Source organism: Silene latifolia, chromosome 9 (genome assembly GCF_048544455.1).
Source record: "Silene latifolia isolate original U9 population chromosome 9, ASM4854445v1, whole genome shotgun sequence".
In the NCBI taxonomy this organism is placed as follows: domain Eukaryota; kingdom Viridiplantae; phylum Streptophyta; class Magnoliopsida; order Caryophyllales; family Caryophyllaceae; genus Silene; species Silene latifolia.
Window position 1 is genome coordinate 18,092,321 of NC_133534.1, and position 25,952 is coordinate 18,118,272.

Below are 25,952 nucleotides of genomic sequence, written 5' to 3' on the forward strand. Positions count from 1 at the left end.
ATTTTACCTTCGAAAAAATAGCAATATTCGCCTACTTTGGCTTATTTAATTTATCGACTTTGATCTTTATGTTAACATGTAAATGCCCGTAATCTTAGTACGCAATCAATGATGAATTATTCATAAGGTGAGCTTACTATATGTTTTGATATTTTATAAAATTTCAATTAATAAAAACACTAGAAACATCACACTCAAAACAAAACATCCCGTGAATTTCACGGGCCACAAAACTAGTTAACTTTAATAAAGCTCAAAAAAGTTACATATAAGTTCGATGAGATATAACTTGGTTGTATGATGCTATTGTACCACTTGAGGTATAATGTTATTTGTGTGAAGGGGAGGAGAATTCGAACACGTGAGTTATTGTCATGGTAATTCAGTCTTAACCACTAGGCTTAGAACTTTTCGGTATGGGTTAGTCGATTTTGGAGGTGGACCGGACCAAAGCTCTTATTGTGAAAGAAATCCGCGAAAGTAGTAAACTAGCCCCTTAACTTAGTCTAATGTGAGATTCAACCCCTCAAATTTCAATTAGGGTGATTAGGCCCCTTAACTTTTGCAAAAAGTGAAATTAAGCCTCATATTAAAATCTCATGAGAAATTCATTTTCTCATACTGTAAAAACCAAAATTAGTTATGTTTTATTTTATTAAAAAAGATCGGATTTTTTAAATGTAAATAAAATTATGTTTTTAAATTCTGGAAAAAATGAAACATTTTATTTTATTTTATATTTTTTGAGAATTTTTTTTTTTATTAAAACATTTCATTGTTACCTAAGAAATTAAAACTTTAGACAATTAAAACCAGGCACATTTTTTTAGAGTATTCATTTTTTTTTTCAAAAAAAGTAAAATAAAATAAAATGTATATTTTTTAAAGAATTGTTAACAATTTTAGGAAAAATATTTAATTCTTTTATAAAATTTAAATATTTTTTCTATAAAATAATTTAAAATCTTCTCTAATTGATGTTAATTCAATTTTGATTATGATTTCATATTTTTTTTTTTTTTGAATTTTGATTGTATATTTTGTAAAAAAGTATAATCAATTTCACTTTTTATAGATTTCTCATGAGATTTTGGATAAGGGGTTTAATTTCACCTTTTGTATAACTTATGGGGCCTAATCACTACAATCTAAACTTAAGGGGTTTAATTTCACAATTAGACAAAGTAATGGGGCTCAATATTCCATATGATCTTGTCCCGGTTCCCGAGTCGGAAAAAGCTCGAGCTCATTTTGTCATTAAATCGAGTGTGATTGCACCGAAGCTTGAACCTTGATCATTTTCCTAGAAAGTGACACCAAAATCAAGAAGACACCTACAATATACTAAAATATCCAATTTTATCAGGATCACAAGTTATGGTCGGTTAAAACTTTTTTGCCAACCACAAGTGTACCGCGTAAATTTTCGAGTGAGGATTATTTACGAGTTTGTACACCAGCAAGGCAGCAAAGGGTACACAACATCCTAGACCAATGCAGACCATTTCTTGCACTAAATTGCATCCACTGAACTTGGGAATGCAAAAAAGGGTGGGTTTGGGAATTAGGATCGCAGTTTTAGACTCGTTGGCTGTCGATAGAATGTTGCAGTTTCTTCTGGGGCGAGCACAAGTATGTCGATTCAGCAACATTTTTCTCAAAAAATGACTGAAAATACAATCAAACATGTCGGTATCCTTTTACAAGTATATTATGGGATGGAGATCGGACATAATTAGTATGTACACATTTACTTGATACAAAAACCTTCTGACTAGCTTCCGGATAGTTAGCAGAAGAGGAACTATACAAAAGCTGTACAATTCTTTACAGATTACACGGACCACCATTAGTCCCAGAACACCACCCAAAATCAAGATGAATCGCTCCTTCAACATTTGTTAGTTCTCTTCTTTCACTGTCAGATGAGGTCTTTATATTACCCAGGCATTGAAGATGTAACATCTTGCGATCAAAATGTGGGAACATCGAGAGCAGATGGATATTATCAAACAGGCTGAGACTGCATCTTTTTATGAGTTTCCGCCACAACATCTTTCAACTCAGGAAAGACTGACACAAGTAAGAGCTCCAAGGCAGAATAAGCAACTTGTTTCAGACATACTGAAGACTGTGAAAGTGAAATAAACCTTTTAGAACCTGCTTATTTAACTTAAAGAGGAACCTCTGTTAGGAGTTTGGACGATATGCATTATGTTGTTACCTGAAGAAAATAGTATATATCCCGTGCACAGCGCTTATACTGCTTTTGCCCTACTAAACTGACCAGAGGTGCAGGAGCTCCTTCTACTCAAAAATGGACCGATATAAGTAAAGTGCCCTTCTATCAGCATTTGGTAGCTACCAGGAAGAAAAAGAAAACAAGAAAAACTTACTGAAAAGCATCTTCTTCACATAGCTAGCTCTTCGAATAGCTTCAAGCTCCTCTTCAAATGAACCAGATTGCGAGGAATTATTCCTTCCTGCTCGAGGTGTTGCTTGAAAAGACGGGGAGTCCATTCCGCCTAATCCACTTTCAGTTATCGCAAGCTTAAGAAAGAATTTACCATCTGGCCACAGAATCTGGAAAACATACACGTACACAGCGAGTTAAATTTTCTGTGCACCGCATTTATGTCAAAATGACACAGCCAAGGCAAATTGCAAGATCAAGCAAACGAGTTAAAACATACGACACAAATACAAGGATAACAAAAGGTCTACAACATATCAAATAACCTAGAAACACAAAAATTAGCTTAAAGATGTCTTGAATAAGTAATCTGAAACAGAGTACCCCCAGAATCCATTCATAGAAGCGTAACAAGCCATTCTGATCCAGACATGATTACTCTCAATTGAACTTCCAGGATCTTGAAGGTTATAGACTTATAGCTTCACTCCAACCAAACAATTACTGTAGTTGTCACTCGGAGAATTTAGATAGTTCTAGTCTCACAAAGGAGCAGTCTTCTCCTTTCTATTGTACTAGATGGAGAAAGAGAAAAAATGTTTTGAAGGACAAGAAAGGCAATGGGGACAATATAAAGGGATGAAGTAGTGTGCAATTTTTCTCACAGCAACAGTTGCAGAGCTGAATCTAAAAGGACATTTTACTTTCTCAAGTAAAAAAGGGAAACCAGTAGGTACGATGGTTTGCAGTTGGCAGAAGAAGACTGACCCCCAATTTCCTCAAGGGGAAGTAAGAAATCTACGTACATCACAATGGTATGAGATTAAGGGCACCAAACGTCCGAAAGAATCAATGGGTAATGATGTTGGTAGAATCAATGGTTAATAATGTGGGTGAGATTGCGTGAACCAAGGAAGTGACCAACTGTCACGAGTGGACAAATACAAGAGGATTAGGCGCATCTGAAATGAGGCATGATAAAGCAGTAAGGCATATGGTGATGCATCATGAATAGCATACCCAGCTGAAGCATGTCCCACAACTGTGAGGCGACAAGGACAGCAGCAATGCTACTTGATATAAGCAGTGCGCCTTCGACATTAACAAGATGTGCCCATCCTCTTTAGACTAAGAGAGTAAGAATTCTCATAAGTTTTTCCCTCCAAAATGAATTTCCTTAAATAAGGAAACAAATGAGACTTTCTTTTATTGATTATTATTATCTTGTTATTAAAATATACTCATTTAATCAAAAAATAGTATTTTTATTAAACTCTAAATTTCTAAATTTCAATCTTTTAATTAACATAAAAAATATTATAACTGTAAATTATAAATTGCAATTTTTTTTTTATTAATGCTATTATTACTTATTACAAAATGACTTCACACACACTTACTCCTGACTATAAAGTGATATTATTAGCTTCGTAAAAAAAATGCATTAAAATAATTTGAGAAAATTTATAAAATAAAATTATTAGTTTTGTGGTAAAACATATTTTCATTAAAATCCACATTTCATACCCTTACTCAATTCTCTTGATTAGTACTCCGTATCAATTTCAATTTTATCTTTTTTTATCCTTCATATCAAAATACAGTGGGGTCAAATATAAAAAAACTAATAAAACGTCAATTTAAAATCTCTAGGTAGTACACTAAAAAATTAAAACTCTATAAATACCGTGCGTGTATTGCACGGGATCTATACTAGTGTGCCATGAAGTAGCAGATAATCAGCCACTCTACACTTCACTGCAAAGTTGTGATCCAGCAAAAGATCCTAACCATATATTCCTTCAACTCATTGGATTTCGTTTACACCATGTCCTAGTACGATTAGGAAAGGCTTCATCCTATTCATACTCTAACAAGCAAGTGCCAAACACAAATAACACCAACTGTCAGAAGAGATGTCGGCTCAAAAAGTCATCTACAGATACCATACCTAACTCTCAATTGTCTTGTCGGATAAGGTACGGCCACCCAAATAATAAAGCTAAGGTGCCACCGTTTCCGAGTAAGAGTTAGTCTACAATAGTTCTCATCCATCTACTGGTAGCGTGCTCGTCACATTCCAATTTTAAAAAATTCGTCGCTTCTGGCTACAAACCTACAAGTGACCTATTATAAGCTACATCTAGCTCATCTTTGTTAGCATGTTCCATTCATGACCCATATGATTAAGGATCACCAATTGTCTCCACTTCACGACCTAATTTATGTTTCCGCTTGCAATGGAGTGGAAGACACAGCATTTTGGCTCCGAATCATGTTGGAATAAAGAAAAATGAGAAATCTCATCGTGCTTCTAATTAGCAATTGTTCGACAGAATTTCCATGACGGGTAAATCTGAAAACAGGCTATGTATGTTGTTAACAAAGGGTAATCTGGATGCAGCCTCTTATTGTTATTAACATCGAAATAAGGCTTAGTACATTCAACCCCATTACCCACCATTTGCATTGCAGGAGCTCTTGTTGTAGTACATTTTATTGGTGCCTCTAATTTTCCCATACATCTCTTATTTTATATCAACATGGAAAGCTGACTAAGCACCAAAATATGCCAAAGTAAGATTCTCATTATAGAGCATGAAAAAAAATACATAACCGTGGGCATAATTGTTTGAGATTTTAAAGTAAAATTAATGCTTGTATAGGTATTTTTATATTCTATATTTAAGCTTAACCTCACTAAACCTTGGGTAGGGAGCCAACCTATATCTCTAGTCTCTCATGTTTTAGGTCAAGCTTAAATCCTTTTGACCCAACATTAAATCCATCAGCCTACAAATTAACACGGTCGAAGTCTATAAAGCCTCTTTGTAGTCAAAGATATATAATCACATATTATAGGCCTCCACATATGAAGCTCTAAACCCTTTGGATTAACGAGACGTCATCAATCCAAGTTGATGTTTTCTTTCTCCTCCCACTCCTCGCCATCTGCTCTTCTCCCGACCCCCTTAGGGTACAAGATGAAACTTAGCGGGGAAATAATCAAGCCGTGATTTTATATTTTTGTAAAAAAACATACATTAGACGTCAGGTCTTACGAAGTGACAATTAAGGGGAATAATCAGCAAAATTCAATTCCAATAATTGTACTGATAACTTGGTCGATCAACTAACATAGGTGTCCCCACTTTGTTCTATTAAAGTATAAAGTACTTATAAAATTGGGGATCTCATCAATTGATATTTTTTTATGTCAAAAAAGATGGAATTTACTGGTTGGTTCTTAATCAAATATCTGGAAAGCAAGGGAGTGTTGGGCATGTGGTACGTAGTAGTGAAGGTGGCGCATAGAGCCGGGAACAACTATGCCAGGCGGAGGAGGCGAGAGTCAACTATTTCCTTTTATTTTTGATATTATATGTTGATAAAGGATGATTTCACCGTAGAAAGCAGTCTTGTACTCTAATAAAAGAATTGCCTAATTCTCTACGATATATTTTCTAAACTTTCTTATTTTATTTTCCTTCGATTTAAACTGTAATTTCTTTCAAAGTTGCAGCTTATTTTGTCATCATGTTCTCCCTTATCTCCTTTTGTCCATTAATTTGTCTCATCACGGTTTCAAACGATGACTCATGTTACGCAACCTCAAATCATTTTAGGAGAAAGACCTTGTTATTGTTGTTGCACGGACCTTAAACTCCGAGGTGATGCTCAAAGTGGCAGGCGATTATAGTGCTAAATAGAATGGAATAGCTCATTATTCAGTTAGCAAAGAACCATAAAGAGCAGATTAGTGAAACTCACAACAAGAAGTTCCTTGATTAGCAGCATAGGGGAATATTCTAATATGAAATGAATAAAGAGATCTGAAAGCTTACGTCTTTGATCCAGTGAATTCCTTCAGCAACAACATCCTCTCTTCGTAACCAGTTAATCTGCCTCAGCAGCCAGTCATCAACTGCATCTTCCATGATTAGCTGCAATATTTGCTTAGAGATCCAAAAAACTTGCCTCCTGTGGAAGTACCAGCACAGGATGAGAAAAATCAAGTTCCGAGTCGCCAGCACAAGCACAGGAGTGGGGTTTTTTTTTGGTAGATACAAACTGAGAAACAATTGTCAAGACTGAACAAAGAAAAGAATTCAATGCATTCAATAAGCATTGGATAACAGGGATGTTCAAACTTCATAACATACGCTTACCCCATATTTTCAAACAAGAGAGTACCAGCCAGAGTTCATTAAGGAAGTCAGAGAACTTTCAGGCCTCCTATTGATAATCATAGTATAGCATTGGAACAATGTGAAAATCTAAAATCAAACTAGCATAACCTATTATTTCTAGCTATAGTGCAATGTTCCTACACAAGCTTTTCCATCAACCCCCAAGACGAAGAGACAATGGACCAGTCAACACAGTTCACACTAGAATAAGAATACAGCTAAGAAAGATCATTAATTCATCTATTTTGTTGAGTCAGGTGGAAAGATGAAATCCATCCAAATAACGACATCTTCAAACTTTAGAGTTCAAATTTAGACTATCTTTATGCCACAGACTCGACACGTGGCGTTAACATCAACAAAACATAATCATTTTATTGGGATCTTCTATGCAGCACCCTTTGGTTATTAAATTCCTATCATATACCCTTCTTTTTTTTTTTTTATATCATCCATTATACCCCTATACAAAATTAATACTCCCTCCTATTTTCCAACATCTTCCACATTTCCTAAAACGACAAATTCACTAAGATCTTCCACTTTCCTTATTAGTCAATAATTTGTGGTTCTTAGAACTTGTGACCCCACATTTTTTCTCTTACTTTCCATTTCCTCCATTTTCCACCACAAATATCATTCCACTTAAAAACTACTCAAAAAGCAATGTGGAACATTATAGTGAATAGGAGGGAGTAGTTCCTAAATAAACCCATACAGATGATTTTACATATAATCAACAATTCGTGTTAGAGACATAATCAACAATTCGTGTTAGAGCCACAATCCACAATCCTTAGATCTCAGCTCTCTATCGGAAAATAGCTTCACAGAGTATTGGAGCAAATTTTGAAGACGGAAATGCAAAAGATAAACAACTTTACCTTATCCAACCTCGTCTGTTAAGCTGAAATACCTTGTCGACCAAGTTCAGCACAGGTACACTTACGTTAGGTGGTGTCCACTGCGATATAAATGGTAAGGCAGTAAGAATTTAAATAAGCTGAATAACAGGAATGAGTAAATTGAATACTGCTTCAATTCAATTTTTTACATATACTTTTCAGGAAAAAAAAAAAAAAAAAAAAAATGGTCTTTAGAAATGTTGCTTTCTGGGTCCAAAAAAAGATGCAAAGCGACGAGGGACACCATAGCTTCTTTTTATAACTAGAAACATAGATTGCTGATTGATACCTCTGGAGGTACCCCAACCGGATCATCAATAGAATGCAGAATCAAGTCAGATTTTATCTCGAAGGGCCTGTTTTTTTCAGAAATTGAGCGGGTAGAATCTCTAGTTTGTCCAACCACTCTTGTTGGAAAGCTCTTTGACTTCAATTCGTTATCTGAATGCCATCCATTATCTTTAACAGTAGAATCAGCTACTGGTTCATGACTTTCAATACCGTCATTATCAGAAGTACTCACACTTGCTTCCATGGAAGCATCCAATGTAGTATCCATCTTTAGATCTGACTCATCCAGGGAAAAGTTTCGGGCTGGTAAAGATGTGATGGTTCCATAATGTGACGAAGATGAGCCGACAACCTTGCGCACTAAGCCATCTGAAACCCCTTTAAACTGTCTCACAATATCATCAACAGCATCATCCACATTGACTGTATGACATTTTACAATCAAGTCAATGCAACAACAATAACAAGAAAGCTTTAGTTCTAAAATGAGTGGGGGACGATGGCTAACAAGAATGGACATATGGAACCGTCAACTTGAGATGGAAAAACAACAATTCAAAAAAAGAGAGATTAAGGAAAACACAACAGTCGCCAGTTAGACACGCAGCCAAAAGAAAGTGTGAAGAGGGATATACACTGAAAAATAAAGTGAGGAAATTTTAAGCTGGGAGCTAAAAAATATTTAAATGATAAAATTAAATGCGAAGAAAAAATCAAGAGGAAGTGATACAATACATTGAGAAATGTAACAAACAAGGGCTTCAAAAGAAAAAAAAAATCAAAAATAAACTAAAAAAAGGTGAAAAAAAATAAGGAAAAAAAAAAGAAAAAAAAAAGGGTCCGTCTAGAATGCTTACATATCCCAATCTGTGTTTTCTAAAATCCTCGTGAAAACGCCTCATCTGATATGGGGTACATGATATGCTTTTAATAGTGTGTCTGATATATAGATCTTAAGTTAACATCATGATAGCATATGCTCGAACCGATTTGCGATTCGTTGGGGTTGAGCGAATCTTGTAACCAGCCTACGCCACACAATCTTCTTATTCCTCCACCTTCGAGCAATCATTACTAGTTTGCACGCCACTAGATCTAGTTCTTACATGATAAAACAAACATCTATGGGGCATGTGGTGCAATAGTTTTTTCTAACCACATGGATACACTCTTCCACTTCAACTAGCTGGTTTTGATTTAAGTCACGTCTCCAACAATCTGGTCACCTCTCCTTGCCTCCAACTTCCTTACACTCAAAATATTCAATCTAACTTACAATCTTAAAACATCGAGATTCAAAAGCATAACTCCAAATTCCAGCTTACATCCTACACCTTCGCCTCAAATCATTTCAATATCATCCACATGCACAACGGTATATCATTTTAAATTGTAATAGGGAACTTGATGCACTCCAATCGTAAATTGTAACAGGGAACTACTGTGACTTCAAAATGTCGATCCATAAATTTGTACTAACTCAATCAAGTTTGTTATAAGCCATCTAAATCTTCTTTCCTAATAGTTTTCAGTGCTCTATCTCATATGTAGGATTGTGTGAAAGTCAAATTCTCAACATAAATTCAAATTGGTTCAAAAAACCTAGTGTTTGGGGAAGCTGGTAGAATTTTCTAAAAATGCAAGTTCAGAATATACTAGCATACTACACACAGTCAAACAACCACGCAGAGAATGACAAGATCACAATAAACTATCGACCTACCAACCCAAGCAATATGAAATCATTCCATGGCCAATGAACACAACGATGTTTATTCTATGCAACAACCATAAATTATGAGTCAAACTCCTCAAGGATAAGTAGTCAGGGTTACCATGTTTGAAAGCAGAGTGTCTTTTTGGATGACCTTAAAAAAAAAAGTGCGTCCAAGATTGCAATATAAGCAGCACAAATTTTTTAGTGCTTTTTGTCTTTAAGTTTTGAACAAGTTAACATTTTTCTATCATGTTACAAACCCAAAGAATTGTACCCCACTAACATAAGAAAAAAAAAAAAAAAAAAAACCATACCTGCTAGGGTTTTCATTACTGAAGCCGACTTTCCGAATGAGTAGCTCTTGAATAACATAAGACAAACATATTAAACCATTAGGTTCCAGGTTAAATACCAGTTCGCTATAAAAGATACATGTAGCCGACACCTGCTTACCTTTGAGGAAGCACTAAGAAAATCCCAAACCTCGTGCAGCTCTGCAACATTAGCTATAGATAGCAGATCCTAGCAAGCAATGATTCAGGCCACATGTCACAACAATATAAGTCTAAAAAGATATCAAACAAGACCAACTACTGAAAAAAGACAAAACACACTTGCAGATATCTGTCAAGCTGGACACATCGCTGATGCACAAAAGCATCTTCAGTGCTGGATGAAAATATCCTTTTGGGGGGTAGATGGAGGTTATAATTGGGAATATCCTTGAGCAATCGATGCAATCTCTCAAAGTTTCTATACCTGCACAGTGCATATGTCCCCAGATGTAAGAAATGCAGGTCTGAAACTCAAAAATCAGAATTAGCTGGGGCGTGGGGTTGGGAGTGGGGGTTTGAGAATACAAGCAATGAGCTAATCATATCTTCAACACACAAATAAATTACGATGAAGAAGAATACACTTACCTTCTTTTCACAAACCACGTGCTATTTTGAGCATCAGAGACTGCAATCGAATACACAGCAAAGGACTTGGATCCAATTTTTTCAAAGTAGGCCCCAATGACCTGCCAGGTATACCCATTTCTTATAAGCATGCAAATGATTTTGTCAATACTGAAGATGTAATGAATTTTGATGCTTTGACACATACAGTAACATAGTAGTTACAGATGTTTATTACTCGTCCATAATTAGATGATGCTTCCAGTCACCCTTTCAAGATGTTTAATTTTGAAATTACCATTTCATTTCTGATCACATTTAGAACTCCGTCCAGACCTCCACGCATGTTATATTGTTCTCATTTGGTTAATAATGATATTTCATCCCTAGATTTTAAATATGACCTCTTGTCAAGGTTTTTGTCCCAAAGTAACCAAGATGTTTTAATTGCTACTGAATAATTATAAAATTTGCTTACCTTAATTCTAATTTAAATTATTATAACAAAAACTATTAAAATTACTATCACCCGCAGGCCACACCCCGCCCCTTCCAGATCTCCCCACCCAACCTCTCTCCATTTGCGACCACTCCCACCGACAATGACCTCCCTCTATTTGCAACCATCCTCTATGATTTCTCAGCCCCCCCCCCCCAACTCAACCTCCGACCTCCTGAGCCCAACGACCCTTGATTCCCTTCCCCCTCAACAACAGCCAGCCTTTCTTCTCCTCTGGAGATGCAACCTTGTATTGTGGACTGTGGGTGTAGCCATGTTTTGAGGCTGTGAAGGTGGTTCTTGTTGAGGTTAAGTTTTAAGAAGGGTGGTTTAGTTTTAATTATTCCTCCCAGTTGTTTCCTTATGGATATATTATATTACTACATAAAATGATGCGTCAAAAAGAAATAGGATCATGATGTAATTGTGAAGGGAGTACCAATGAGAGCACTAACCCGGCACCTAAGCTTGGCAGATGAAGACCCTTGAGCACGAATCACTGACCTTGGAACATCATTCAAGCTATGCACTCCACTCTGCCTACCAAATTCAGGACTGAAGAAGTCCTCTGAAATCAGCAGCCCTTTGCCTTCACCAGTATAAGTTTTTTTCTCCAAAGTTTGAACTTTCAAATCAGAAGTACTACTGGACTTCTTCAACCTATGTTTATTCCCATCAGCTAAGATGATATCAGACCCCTCATTTGGATTAATGACATGCATGCTCAAAGCAGAATCGTTTTCCCTATTATGAGATACTATTTGCTTTTTTTGGTTACTATCTTTCATTTGATCAATGAGAGTTGATCGAGATAGGGGCTCCACTATCATTTTCATATCTTGTTCTTGGTGAGTATGCCCTTTTGCTGATTTGTTGATCTTAGCTTTATAATGTCTTCCAATAGCCCACATGTTCTCAAGATTCTCAGGGGCAAGGACTTCAGTTCTTCTCTGAGTTGCAGCATCCAGCACTCGTGCCCAGTCAGCAACTTTCGGCTGCATGGACTCACTATGGTACATGTTGCCCGAAGTAGCTGGTGAAACCTCTAACGCCACTTTCCTCTGGTCACCCATATCAGTTTCTTGATTCCTGATGTTCTTGTGTCTAACGATTGCGGTTTCACGATTTTCTACGCTGCCCTCAGCAACGGAGTGCTCGTGATCTACCTTCGACGAATGATCATCACCATCTGATCCAGCTAAGAACTCTTGAATCTGAAGAAGAACAAGCTCAACCAACTGATTGACATACCTAAAACACCCAAAAGTGGGGAAGAAAACCCTATAAGTCAATGTTTCCTTTAGAACGGTTAATATACAAGTAACAAGCAAACTGATTAAGTAAGATTACAGAAAAAGGCAACATTAACAACATCACTGTATCAAAAAAAAAAAAAAAAAAAAACGTGCAACACTATATAGCTTTTGTATAGAGGACACTTTGACATTTCCTAATTCAGTCCTATATTTTCGTTGATAATTCCACAATTTATTGTTAGAAAGATGGTAAGATTCAAATAAATTTTAAAACTTAAATGAAAGAAAGCTTAATATATGACAGGAGAACTGCCAAAAAAATAACAGCGTCAAAGGACTCTGCAGCCACAAAAAATAAATAAATCAGTGACATGCTCAGAGATTGACATCAAACTCTGAAAAGATAAGAATAGGGATTCGTTGTGAGTAGGGGTGCAATAATCATAAACTTTCATGAGCTTTTTTTGCACAACAAATGTCTTAAAACCTCACAAATATAAGTTGGACAAGATTCCTGGCTCAGGTTTCTAGGAGACTTAATACTACTGACAAGCTATTCAGTAAGCATCTGACAACTAACAGAGTAACACAACTATCTACACCTTAAACATTTTCTAGAATTTTCTAGAATACTAATCATCAACGCCATAATTCCACAATGAATTGGGGTCTTCTGACATGAATTATCCTTTGAAACAGTCACATATCGGTTGCACACATGAAAATAAATGAGAAAAAAGGAAGGAAGAAAAGGGAGTGAGAACATGATTAAAAACCTATCTAAACTTATAGGTATTGATGGGGCATATTCTGCACCCGCTGACCAGTCAACATATTGAGCAAGGTCAAAGATACCCACAGCAAGTCAACGGCTTAGACGGCCCCTAATTTAACCGACGCATTGCTGTCGGCTGTCTCTTGTGCCTCTACTGGGCAACAAGCCAGCCGAGGCACACATCCGCGAACTCATATCCAAGACCCCTCGGCGGTGAGTCAACAGGGCCCGCCGGCCTGCCATGGGTCCCTCGGCCGAGGGGTAGATCAGTCTTTCCACCTGCTAGCCATTTGGCCACTTGGCCACTACGTGACAAAAGGTGAAAGTCTATAAATACTCCTCAACTCTCATTGAGGAGGAGATCCACAATTTAACCTAAGAATCACTATTCATCTGGTAATATCTTCTTTATCTCTCTACAACACGTACTTCACCAAGCAACAACAACTTATCTCTCTAAGTTTACTGACTTGAGCGTCGGAGTGAGTTCGCTCGGTCCAAAGCCGAGCCCTCAGTTTGTTCATCGTTTCAGGAGACCGCAAGGAGGATTCAACTAAAGACGTCATTCTACAAGCACGGGTGGTAACAAATAACTGCTCTGGAATTACACCCGGAACAGGTATAAAAATCATAAAACAAGAAAAACAATTTTTCTATAGAAACTAAGATACCAAAAATATCGCTTAATATCAATAATTTAAAAAAAAAAAAAAAATTACACTAGTAAATGAATAAGTGACAATACAAAGTGTAAAGAAAGCCAAATCAACTAAAAAAAGGCATTCCAATAGAGCATGATAGTATATGGAGATTAAGTAGGAGAGTTTGGAAAATCTTAAAGAGTAATTAAAAATATATTTGAAAATAAATAAAATAGTAAACAAAAAGGCAAATGCAATAACAGAAACAAATAAAAATCAAACTTCATCTTTCACACGTATCATTTCTAGAATACTACCAATTCTAAACCAAAAAAAAAGTCCAAAGTATGTCCGATCGTAAACAGTTTCTGCAAGAAAATTCACCAGCTGTAATGGAATTGAGTGCTCGTTTGCCGAGACTGCCACATTATGAAATACTTAAAAAGGCTCCTACAGATGGGAATATAAATACGTAACTAAAGGAATCTCATGTAGAATACTATGACACTCATCTGTGATTTCCACTAAATTAACATCACAGCATATACTCATAAGATCTACATATTGAATTCAAGACAGTAGGCAACTGGTCTCTCAATAAACCTCGAATTAGATGTACTAGTAACCTGAGGCAATAATTTCAAGCAGAATGTCAAATGAGACTCACGCTGGGGATACAAGATTTATGATTGGTTGTATTACTAAGCAAGTTACAAGCTCTCGAGCAATACACCGAACAAGAGGGCATTGCGCTTCTCTTGGTTTCAGAACTACACCAAGTAATCCAGCCACAAGACGTTGAAGAAACTGTAAGGTACAAGAGACAAGTTACATATGAAGAACAATGAGGAATCATACGAGATAACAATAATAGAAGCACATGTCCCTAAATTAGACAAGAAAGACTAGTCAGACCTTGTACTCACTCTCTGAAGATATCAGTGCTGGATGGAGAGCTTCAGAAGCCATAAGATGGTGTTTTAGCCTTTCATCTCTCTCTTCAGAGGATAGAGTGACCATAACATCCACACCAATAGAAGCTTGTGTTTTTCTAAACAATTCCAGATGATCACCAATCAAGTTAACTACATCCCTGACAATTAGACATGGTTTCATTACTTGTATAACAGCAGCTCAAATATACTATAACAGTTTACCTTTACTATCTAAGAGACAAAGACACATTAATAAGTAAAAAATAACCTGGTTAATAAATCAACAAGGTTTACTTCCTTTACCCTTCCGGCGACTTCTCCAAGGGCTTCCAGGATAATGGTACGCATGAGGTCAGGGGCTTCTTTGTCAGGCGTTATATCACTATACCACAGGTCTGAAACAAAATCTTGAATAATTTTATCAACAAAGTCCTCAACCGCAGCCTCTATGACAGGTGAATCAAACTTCCTCTTCCATCTTGGAGGAGGAGGAACTGTAGAGAGACGTGGATCATTTGGTGAGATTTGCTTCTTCTCCAAATAAGAAAGGTATGTGGGTTTACTGCTCTGAGAAGCCTTCCATCGAAACTCTAGCTCAATTGCAAGATACCGCAAAAAGAAAGCGATCAATGCCGCTATCGGGATGTTCATCAACATTGATTTACTAGTGTCTACACGAAAATTGGAAAAGAGCACAGGTAAATCACAAGTTGATTTGAAAAAAATGTTGGAAGTTTCATTAAATAGTAGATAATCAGCCTTCCGTAGAACTCAAGAAAATAAAAACATATTTGAGCAGCATAGACTAAACAGCGAACCTTGGGGTAGTCAATTAAAGAGTGCATAAATATAATTTGTGCCAACAATAAGCACCAGCATAGTAGTGCAACAGTACATCATCAAAAGCAACAGAGGACCAAAATAGGCTAACCGGACGCAATATATCATCCCCACAAGCCAAGCATAATTGACAGTTCTTTACATGGGTTTGACACTTTGACTCCCGCCCACATCATCTCAAAACACCTCCTATGCCACTGATTCCTAAAATCAGCATACCCGTCAACTCAACTCTTTCTGGGCTCAAGCAGTCTATATTATTGCAAATTTGCAATTACCCATAGCTTCGGGCTCCGAACAAATATGTACTACACATTCCTACTTGAGCTAAATAATGGTGCCCCCTTTCCAGCATGATGCCTCATCAGCCACGATGCTACAACTTTCTAGTTTCTCCTCATAAGAGTGTTATTGCTTCATGCCAGTCATCCTACCACCTCCTCTTTCTAAAGCATGAAGCCATGAACTACGATGAATACAAGTACACACCATTGTGCGCATCATAACTAATACCCGTATTTTGCGATAGTCAGCTCTGACTAATGAAACTAATATGTCCACAAAAATACTTAGCCTCAATTGAATTAATGTATTTTGCCTGCAGAATAAGTTGTTTGGTGACACTAGAATTAGGTGGCCAGTAACAAAACTAAGGGAGTGAGCTACTCCCTCCGATTTAGGAAATGCCCCGTTTTCTACTTTTGTTCTATTAATTAGAATTGCTCCATTTTTATTTGAGTATGGTTTGTATGGGTACAATTCAATGTTGAGATGGTGATACCACCACCCACTCACACTAGTTTGATTCCTTAATATTTGTGCAAGAAGTAAATGAAGCAATTCTTAAGAATCGGAGGGAGTACTTAGCTGTGAGGGTCACCCCTAGGAATGAAAACTTCAAAAAAATTAGATTTATTTTCCTAATTTACCTTATTCCATAATTCACCCTCTAAAAAATTTTCCCCTAAGTTCAAATCCTGGTTCCGCCACTAGCTCAAACTCTCAAAGAATAAGTTTACTGGAAACATTAGCTCCATGCCGGAACTAAGAGAAATAGCCAACAGCCAGGACAGTCACTTACTCACTTCCCTAGCAATGCCAATTTCAAAACTTTCTGTCAAAATTTTCGATTCCTTTCTCTAATTTACATTTACTCCATAATTCACCCCTAAGTACAAATCCTGGTTCCACCACTACACTACGTTTAGTATTTCAATTTTTCTTCTAATTTACCTAATTCTATAGTTCATCGTTCAAAATTTCCGGCCTCCGTCTCTAACTACAAATCCTGGTTCCGCCACTGACTAGTGATCCAAATAAACTACTAACACTAAGTAATAATCAAATTAACAACATCGCCAGAAATCAATCATCAATCAATTCAATTCAATTAAAATCAAAGTAAGAAGAAACTTACGTGATAAGAAATAAGTAAGAGAAAAGATGCAAATCGTCCACCATAAAAAGCGAACTTTAGCTTCTTCAATAAGGTCATCAATGGTTTCCATCTTCCTCATTGATATGGATCCGAATAAAAATTAGGGTTTACTGAATCGGGTTGACCCGGAATAAAGTCAAAGCATAAAGAAACATAGAAGACAGAATCCAGAGTTGTTTCGTTGTGTGTGTCGCTGTGAAGAGAGAAGAGAACAGACATATGAAGACAATCTGGGAATTTGAGTTTGAGGTTACTTTTGTCGTTTCAGATGTTTTTTAACCTTTTTTACCTCTTTTACGCCTTCTTTTTACCTTGCTCCCTCCACGTCCTCTATGGCTCTATTTACCGCTTCTTAGGTTTATTGAACAAGTTTATTTCCGCAGTATGCGCGTTTGGTTCGCGAGTGGGTATGAGTTTGGATTCATGAATCATACTTGGTTGCTATGGGTTTTATTTTGGGTGGAATGGGGTTGAATTTTATAAAAGTTAAAAAAATCTAAAATACAACACTAAAAGTAATTAAGGATATTCTCTAGTGTATCCCTGAACATTTTCGTTTTATAAGTTGTACCACTCGTTTTTAAAAAAAAAAAAAAAAAAAATTTGACCGACAATAATTCTCTGCGAGTTCAGAAAACGGTAATTTTTTTTTTCAAACCAATTATCTCGTCAAGGCTTTGAATTTGAAAAAAAAACCCACCGTTTTTTAACTCATAGCCGGTAGTTATGGTTGGTCAAAACCTTTTTAATTAATAAATTTTGACCGATCGTAGTTCTCGACTACGAGTTGAGACGTCGGTGAATTCTTTTTCAAATTGAAGACCTCTTAAAGACGGTTAATTTGGGAAAAAAAAATTATCGCATTCTGAACTTGTAGCTAAGACTTATTGACGGTCAAAGTTTTTTTTGCAAGAAATGAGATGTACATCTTAGAAAGTGAAAAAGAGGGGTACAGAAGAGAATATCCCAAATAATTGTTTTTTGATATTGAAAAATCATGAAAATGAATATTTGATCAACTAAAAGTAAAAAAAAAAAAAAAAAAAAAAAAAAAAAAAATCATTTAAATGGTTTTTTGTTTTATTATTTGATTGATACCCATGAGTATCAATATCATACTCACATCCTCTTGGGTATGAGAAACGCATACCGCATGGATTTGAGGTATGGGTATGACGCCTCTATTTTTGCTAAACAAATACTTAGTATTGGTTTGTCTCATTCCAAACTCATAACTCATACATTTATGAGTTGAAACAAACACCCCTTACTCATTTCAGTACTTTTTACGCTAAGTTTTCCATTTCTCTACCTTTGACTAAAAACCATCAACCTAATTCTCCTTAACTTCTCCCTTTAGCTAACATCCTTATCTTCCTTCAACCTTTTTCAAAGGGTGGTGCTCATTCATGGACATGATTTACTTAATCATGGACATGTTTGACAATTTTACCCCTTCTATTTCAACCATCTCTTTGTTCTCAATTTAGTTAATCTTTTCAATTCCCTCCCTCCAACTGTCAACCACCACCACCCAAGGACCACCATCTCACGGCTCCCACCTCTGCCCACCGCGACACCACCCAAAACACCTGCGCACCGCTGGTCAAGCCACCCTCACACCCACCCTCCGGCGATCTGCCACTCCTAAAAAACTAACGAAAACAAATCGTAGCCCCCCTCACCATCGGACCACCCCTTCCCTACCGCGTCAGACGCGCAACCACCCAGCCAGATCCCTCCGCCCTACCACCATCGTCGCCTACCCCTATTGTCTATCGTGCGCCTGTCACCATCCTCCCCTACCACAAAACCACGACCACCATCTCTCCATTACTTCAGCCTCGCTACCACCATACCCCAACCCCTACATCGACGACCTCCGCTCTACCCCTCCTCTTCCGGCGACCTGATACCCTTACCCCAGCCACCCGACCACCACTTCTTCTATGAACCCTTATTGCATAATTTTCCCTAATTGAATTTGGATATAGTAAACTTGATGCAAAAAATTGATGTATTGATGATTAAATTAGAAATATAACTTATTTAATGTATGAATAAAAGTACACAATTGATGAATTTTGCAAGATAAGGATTAATTTTCACACGATAGGAAAAAGAGGAGGGAGAAATTATTTCTTGTTTTCTAGAGAAAGGGTATTGGGTGGAAAAATTCTGAAAAAAAGTCTATGAATGAGTAAAACGTGTCCATGATTGAGCTTATTCAATTATGAATGATAAGTCAATATTATAAATGATAATTAGCTCGAATATAAAACAGGTATTTAATTCACTACAAGGATTACGGAAGAAATAGAAGATATTTATAACAATTATGCACCCAATTAGTATGATCTTCAACCACATTGATTGATTCAATACACTCGATCATCATCTGATCCGTCGGATTATCCTTTCAATTATCTAGTTCCATCAATTCATCAATCTTTATTGTCGCCAAACGTCGTCGTATTATCATCAATATTATTGTTCATTAAGTTGACAAATCTTACTGAAAACAACCTAGGGCTATAGTCATTATCTGGATACCGTAACACTCCGTCACTGACAGAGGTTGTTGCGGCAGCGGTTACGAAGCTTTAGGTGTTAGACGACGGTTGTTGAGGCAGAGTACGACTACATTTGCGGCAGTTGGATTTTTTATTTATTTTTTCAATGTAGTACTATACGCAGTAATTGGTTAGATTAGAGGGGTTTGTGAAATTAGTGGGGAATGGATGTTGAAATTTGAGAGAAATATACTAGAGAGATATTATAGAGGAAAAATAGAAGGAGAAATGAAAGGGGTATAATTGTCAACAATGTACTGTGAGAATAAATTGTGTACTGCGAAAATCGACACCTATTGAATTACAAGTTTTCGGTGTTTCATCAAACCATTTTCCAAAGTGGTGCTAAAAAATAAACGTCATGAACTTTTTGTCATAAGTTTTTCATACACTACCCTTCTTTAGAAAAAAAACGCAGCTGCTCTTTCAGGTACAACATTTACTCTTTCATATGGACATTTTTCATTTTGTTTCCGGACACTACTCTTCCCTTTCTTAATAGTCTTTGTTCTCTTTCTCATCAAACCTAATTAAATTTCTCTTAAAAATTTCAATTATGTATTTTAATTTCTCATAACCAACAAGTAATTACTTCAATTTATCAATAAGTACATTAATTTTGGGGGATTCCTTTGCTTTAATGATTTTTGTCTTTAATTAGGGTTTTGAGTTCAATTACTATTAAATCCGAAATACGACTAATGACATTGAATTGTCTAGGCATTAATTACAATACAACATTACATTAACCAAAATTGCTGCTATATTTGGGTAATTGTAGTTTGAAGTACGTACAGTTGTACACCACGAGAATCTTCTTTTTCCTCACTCCCATTGCTTCCAATTTGCTCCTCTATTTCAAGTCATATGGAAATTTATAAGACTACTAGTTGTTGTATCACGCGCTTCGCGCGTGATACCTCAAGATATTATTACTCGCGAATTGTTTGCCAAGCGGTCAATTCTAACTTGTTCAAATTTTGTAAAAACGAAATAATTTGAACTTCAACTGGTGTTCAAATTTTGTAACGGTAAAAATAGTTTGCAAATTAGTAGTTACTAGGTTTGGTGCCCGGCTTCGCCCGGGCTACCTCTATTTACCGTTATATTTTATTTTCAATGAAATAAACTATGTTGGAGTTGTCTAACTCACACGTTTATTATTTGTAATATATTTTTCTACAGCATATCTTGTAATTATGATGAAATGTAAAATTTATTTTCAAATTATGAGACACGTTCACTACTCTGCTATTAATATCATTACTTTCACGACATTCTTTCTTAATATCATTACGCTCACTACTCCCGTGGACCCGTGGTTACTATTGTTTCTTTTACTAATTCTCTATTTTTTCTCTTAAATTCATTATTCCCGTTAATTTTATCCGGCCTATATTTAAATAAATAAAATATTTCCTTAAATCGATTGGTTATTTAATTGTTCATACTTTTCTCATTGTTACCAGTGTTACTTTCACTACATTCGTAGTTACTTTCACTACTCCCATTATCATTATTATAACTGTCACTACTCCCACGTTAATACCGTTAATTTATTAATCTCGTTGCTGCTACTATTACTTTTACTACATTTAATTTAATGTATAATTATATGATGATACTAATTAATTCCAAAAGTGGGGCATGTTAATTTTAAGGAAAATTACTATATTCTTGTGTTTTCTAAATTTAATTACTTTAATTTAATGTAGTTTCCATAAATATTCTTCATCAAGGCATCTTTATATTATACTTTTAACCAAAACTATATAATATTTATATTGAGGTCCCTTTATCAGGTCCATCACACGGTGCTATCGATTTAAAACTATATAGTATAATTATTTTGTATATATTTCTTTAATTACATTGAAGTCCCTTGGTTTCTGGAATTAATATATAGTATTGATTAGGTAACACCATTAAGTATTTTAAAACTAATAGAACTTCGAACCGTAATAGGAAAAAAAATTAATTGATGCAAATTGAATACTTGGTTGTTGAACATAATTGTAAGTTTGAAGCGAGTACTTAGTTGTTCAAACATAATTACTCTTCGACTATGTTATCATCTTATCTTCTTGCCTAAGCTTGGCTAACATCTATCCCTTGATGGACCCTTCAACTTATTGTTTAGACTGCTGAAGTAGAATTCTCCAAACAGCCTTAAGCTCAAAAGGTCTATCAATCCGATGTTCCACTTTTTGGTTTTTAACAGATGACGAAATCTAAACAGGAGGTATGAGATGACAGATGAGATAAACCAATAGCTCTTCCATGCTAAAAAGCTGAAAATGTCACATACGTACAAACTAAAATTCAATTATAAGTTTATGTTGTAAATGAATAAATGATGTCAGTATCCAACTCTATTTGTATATTATATTCCGTAAACACATGTCAAATAGAATGAAAAAGGTTTCTAAAAAGAAAAGGTTGTTTTCAATCTATACCCTTCATAACTGCCCAGGCTCCGGAATCCTAGATGATAGAAGTAAAAGAACACGTTCATCCATCAGCAAAGACTCGTCATCACCAAAAGTATCGCTAATTTGCTTCCTCTAGAATTGTTGCATTTTGTAAACTTGGTGAATGCGATCATCATCTTGAGTGGCATTACCAACAGGCAACAACTGCCAATGAGTCCTTCAGTGCTAAGTCTGACTCGTCACCTTCATAAGCTGGTGTTGCCATCTTTTCTCTTCATGTTTGAACGGCTTTGCCTATAGAATTTGCCACTGTAGCATCCACCTTTTGTTCACCCATAGTGAGAGTCTAAAAGTGTGCAGTCAAAGAATCTGCTCTGCAAGGAAACCAGATATCCCTTTGTATCCATTAGCTGAAGCCAGGTCTGCCGCTGTTCTACCCATAGGAAATTCTGTTGCTGCTGTTCTATCCATTACAGCTCAGGAGAAAGCACCAAGAGAAAGCACCGTCTTTACTCTGAATTTCGTGAACGCAACATATGAATAACTGCACTATAGTCTTTCACTTGATAAGTTGTGAGCTCCACACTCACAAACAAACATCTAGCTGAAGTGAACAAGAGCCAGGGCCCGCCCAATAACATCACAATTATATCAGAGTCGTTGGGCGTTGCCAAAGAAAAATGGTTTCACCTCCATTTATTACCGTGTTTGAAACCCGTCATCAAGGCTCTGGTCCATATGTATGCCTTGAAGCAAATCTTACCCCCTGACAAATATTACATAATCTGTTAATCATAGATTCATAGTAGAACGTTACACTTTAAAAACTGACAGCAACGGCGGGCCTTTCAGCTCCAGTTTTACGGTCAACAAGCTAGAAGAATGGTTGAATTATAACGTGTTTCAGAATGACATATCATGTGCTAGGACTCAAAGCCCGTCTACATATGACTTAAGATAACAACAATGATGACAACCACATTATGCTATCAGCTTAAATGTCCTCAACTATGGTGAGGTTAAAAATATATGCACCTTATCCTCATATGAACAGAGACTGTATCTCTAAAACTTGGAATGAAATTCGTATAGAAATGTCGTAAAACTAATAAGTATACGAATTAAATTTCATTTAACACGGTCATTGACAACGGTAATCTCATTTGTTGAACAAGCGGTGTGGCCCTATTCCAAAAAACTTTCAAGAGTTCATAAAGTAAATATACAATTATCGCTCTAAATATCCCTTATAACACCATTGGTTAGGATAACGAGAGTACTATCACTAATCCTCATACGAGACAGTCACTCAATAATGTTCATGTAAGACCGTTCACATAAGTGGGTAATTATTATATTATTTAACATGTTTTGTTTTTGTTAGTTTGAGTATAGCAAATATTATGTCGCCTACTAATCTAATGTAAGACGGTCTCTTAGAAAACTTAATCGACTTCCTATTAAGGCAAAAGGTAACATTACTCCTATTCTCTTACCAAGTCCATTTTAAAAACCTCTTTAGAGTACCGACTCTTAACGTATTCTAATTAACTTTCCCCGAATCAGTTAATACTAATCACTACTACATAAACAAAAGATTCCACCATCTTACCTTCCAAATCACTCAAACAAATTTATCACACCTGATTTTGATTTTGACGTCTCTCCTCACCAATCCCCATATGCTCACTTAAATCACCCTTAACCTCAACGATCCTTCACAAATTCTTCATCACTCTTCAGTTTCCTATACAATTCCACTAAACCCGACTAAAAAGTTTCCAAATTTCCTCATAAACAGACCCTAAAAAAAATCAAATTCTCACTGTTTCATCACCAAAAAAGTTGAATAAAAGAAATGGACAGACACAATTTTATCAAATCACAAAACCCTTTTCATAGTTTTATGGATCCTTGGTCTTGAATCAGGGTTCATGTGGCAAAGAAACCATCTTGATGGTCTGCAAAGCTTGACTAAGCAATTCTCCGATCAGGAACTTGCTAATAGGAAAAAGAAGAGATTGCTAATTATTGAAGGAAACTATGGTATACAAAATTGTCCGGAGTAACTCAAACTCAGCATAAGAAAATCAAGAAATTGAGATAATAGAGAGAAAAGAACAACCACTTTGAAGAAACATGAATAAATCAAGTTCTGGATTATATCCTTAATAAAAGTGCACTAAAAGGACGTCTTATGTGTGACGAGGATGTATTTGTACAACAGAGTTCTCCAAGGCATAGGAACGTCTTAAACATAGAAAGGTCGTAAGTCTATACCTGAACAAATTTTGTCGTACAGATAAGACCGTTGCATACAATTTCTGGTGATATGAACAATGGTGTACTCTACAAGAACAAAATTTTATTTGAAAAAATTTCTGGTGATATGAACAATGGTGTACTCTACAAGAACAATATTTTGTTTGAAACAAGGTTCATGTATTAAAAGCCCCTTGAAAAACTTATTGTTATTATTCTTGTAGAGACTAAGATGGGACGGCTAACATAAAAGTCCTTTAGAGATGAACAGTACTAAAAAATGGTGAAGTGATCAGATAAAATGATACCAGAATATTGCAATTGATACGCTGACGATTTTCAGGTTGCTCAATAGACCTCGTTGGATTCCCTCGTTTCTCTCATCTTCGTTCACTCTACTCGGCCATTTCTCAAATCAAAGCACTGCATATTATCAATAAAATAAACATACACTAAACAGTTAAATTAACATAAATTCAGAGGTTAATAAGAAGATCAAAAACCTAATTAAGCAGATATAAGTAGTAAAACAGCAATAAACCCAAACAAAATAGGAACAAAAGTGAAACCAATCAATCAAACTACATGAAATGAAGATAAATGGTTTTCAATCAAGTTTTCAAAAGTGAAATTAATCAATCAAAATCGAAATAAAAAATCATGATTTCCAATTATAACCTAAAATCAAACTAAAAAACCAAAATAAATTGAAGAAAAGTGAAAAAATAACCTAGTACATCAAAGGATGACATCGGCATGAAAGTGAAGCATGCGACGAACATCGGATCTGCTTCTTTAGAGGAAAGAAAGGTAAAAGGTGCTTGAAGAGGGGATGATTTGTAAAATCTAACAAAAAAATGGTGATATGGAGGAATTTCGATGGAGAAAGCAGTGAGTAATGAGAAAAGAGAGAAAGGGAAGGAGAGACAGGGAAAGAGTATGAAGAGTTACGGTAAGAGAAGACCTAAAACTAAAGTCTAAAACCATCGAAAACGACGCGTAGTAATATGAAGGCCCAACTTCTAAAAGGCAGTTGAAAACCAGGCCCAATAGTCCACCGTTATTCGCAGCAGAAGACACTCAAAACGGTGTCGTTCGGTTACTGTTCATTTGAACAGTGTACACCTTTGGTGACTTTTATGTTAAGGTGTAAAGATTTAGTCTACTTTATGAATTTATGATACAGAAATGATTTCGTAAATTATCATGGTTCAATGTTTGAAGGGAAATGGAAGAGGCGGTTGAGTTTTGGTGGAGTAAAAGCAAGAAGGGAGAAGGACGGATGAAAAAATAAAAAGGGTAAAAATGTAAAATGAGTACTTTATTACCCCCAAAAATCATCAAATTCTTTCTCCTTCTTTTTCTCTTAAAAATTAATCAAATCCTTATCAAATCACTCAATTATAATCTTAATTCTCATATTAATCAGATAATAATTCATACGGTTACTTACTTCACAATATTTTTTTTATATCAAATTAGGTAGGGTAAATTGAATTAGTCGGGAAAAAATTAGAGTTTATGAATTATTACGATTTATGGGGAAGGTGGTGGTTGGGTGATAAGGGACGAAAAGGAAGGCTTGATGATGATGTGGGGAGGTATTTTTTTTCTTTATTATTTTAATTAGATAATTTGTTTTTACGTTAAACATTTGGTTCGGGGTGAGCAAACGTATATCTGCTACGGTTTTGAAAGCCGTGTTGGATTAGATATCCGTTTTTAAAATCTCGTTTTTTTTAAATTTTCTTACCCGATACGGATTTTCCGTATATACAGTTATATCTGGTTTTTCCGTATATCCGAAAACCTTATATACGTTATTTGGTTTCTGTGTCGCATATGTAATTTTATATTTATTTTATATTTTTATTTTTCTCGTG

The 25,952-nt window shown here is 35.8% G+C and overlaps 1 protein-coding gene across 1 annotated transcript; it reads right to left on the reverse strand.

Annotated features, from left to right (window-relative positions):
- Positions 1–1,651: 1,651 nt before the first annotated feature.
- On the reverse strand, positions 1,652–17,146 carry LOC141599290 (uncharacterized). Its single transcript, XM_074419270.1, has 15 exons — positions 16,782–17,146; positions 14,793–15,195; positions 14,505–14,682; positions 14,257–14,396; positions 11,373–12,168; positions 10,440–10,540; positions 10,131–10,275; positions 9,970–10,038; positions 9,831–9,876; positions 7,798–8,222; positions 7,488–7,567; positions 6,259–6,394; positions 2,397–2,583; positions 2,225–2,307; positions 1,652–2,131 (listed from the first exon to the last, which is right to left on the reverse strand). The coding sequence occupies exons 1-15, from the start codon at positions 16,879–16,881 to the stop codon at positions 2,009–2,011; spliced, it is 3,012 nt and encodes a 1,003-aa protein (XP_074275371.1). The 5' UTR covers positions 16,882–17,146; the 3' UTR covers positions 1,652–2,008.
- Positions 17,147–25,952: the final 8,806 nt, after the last annotated feature.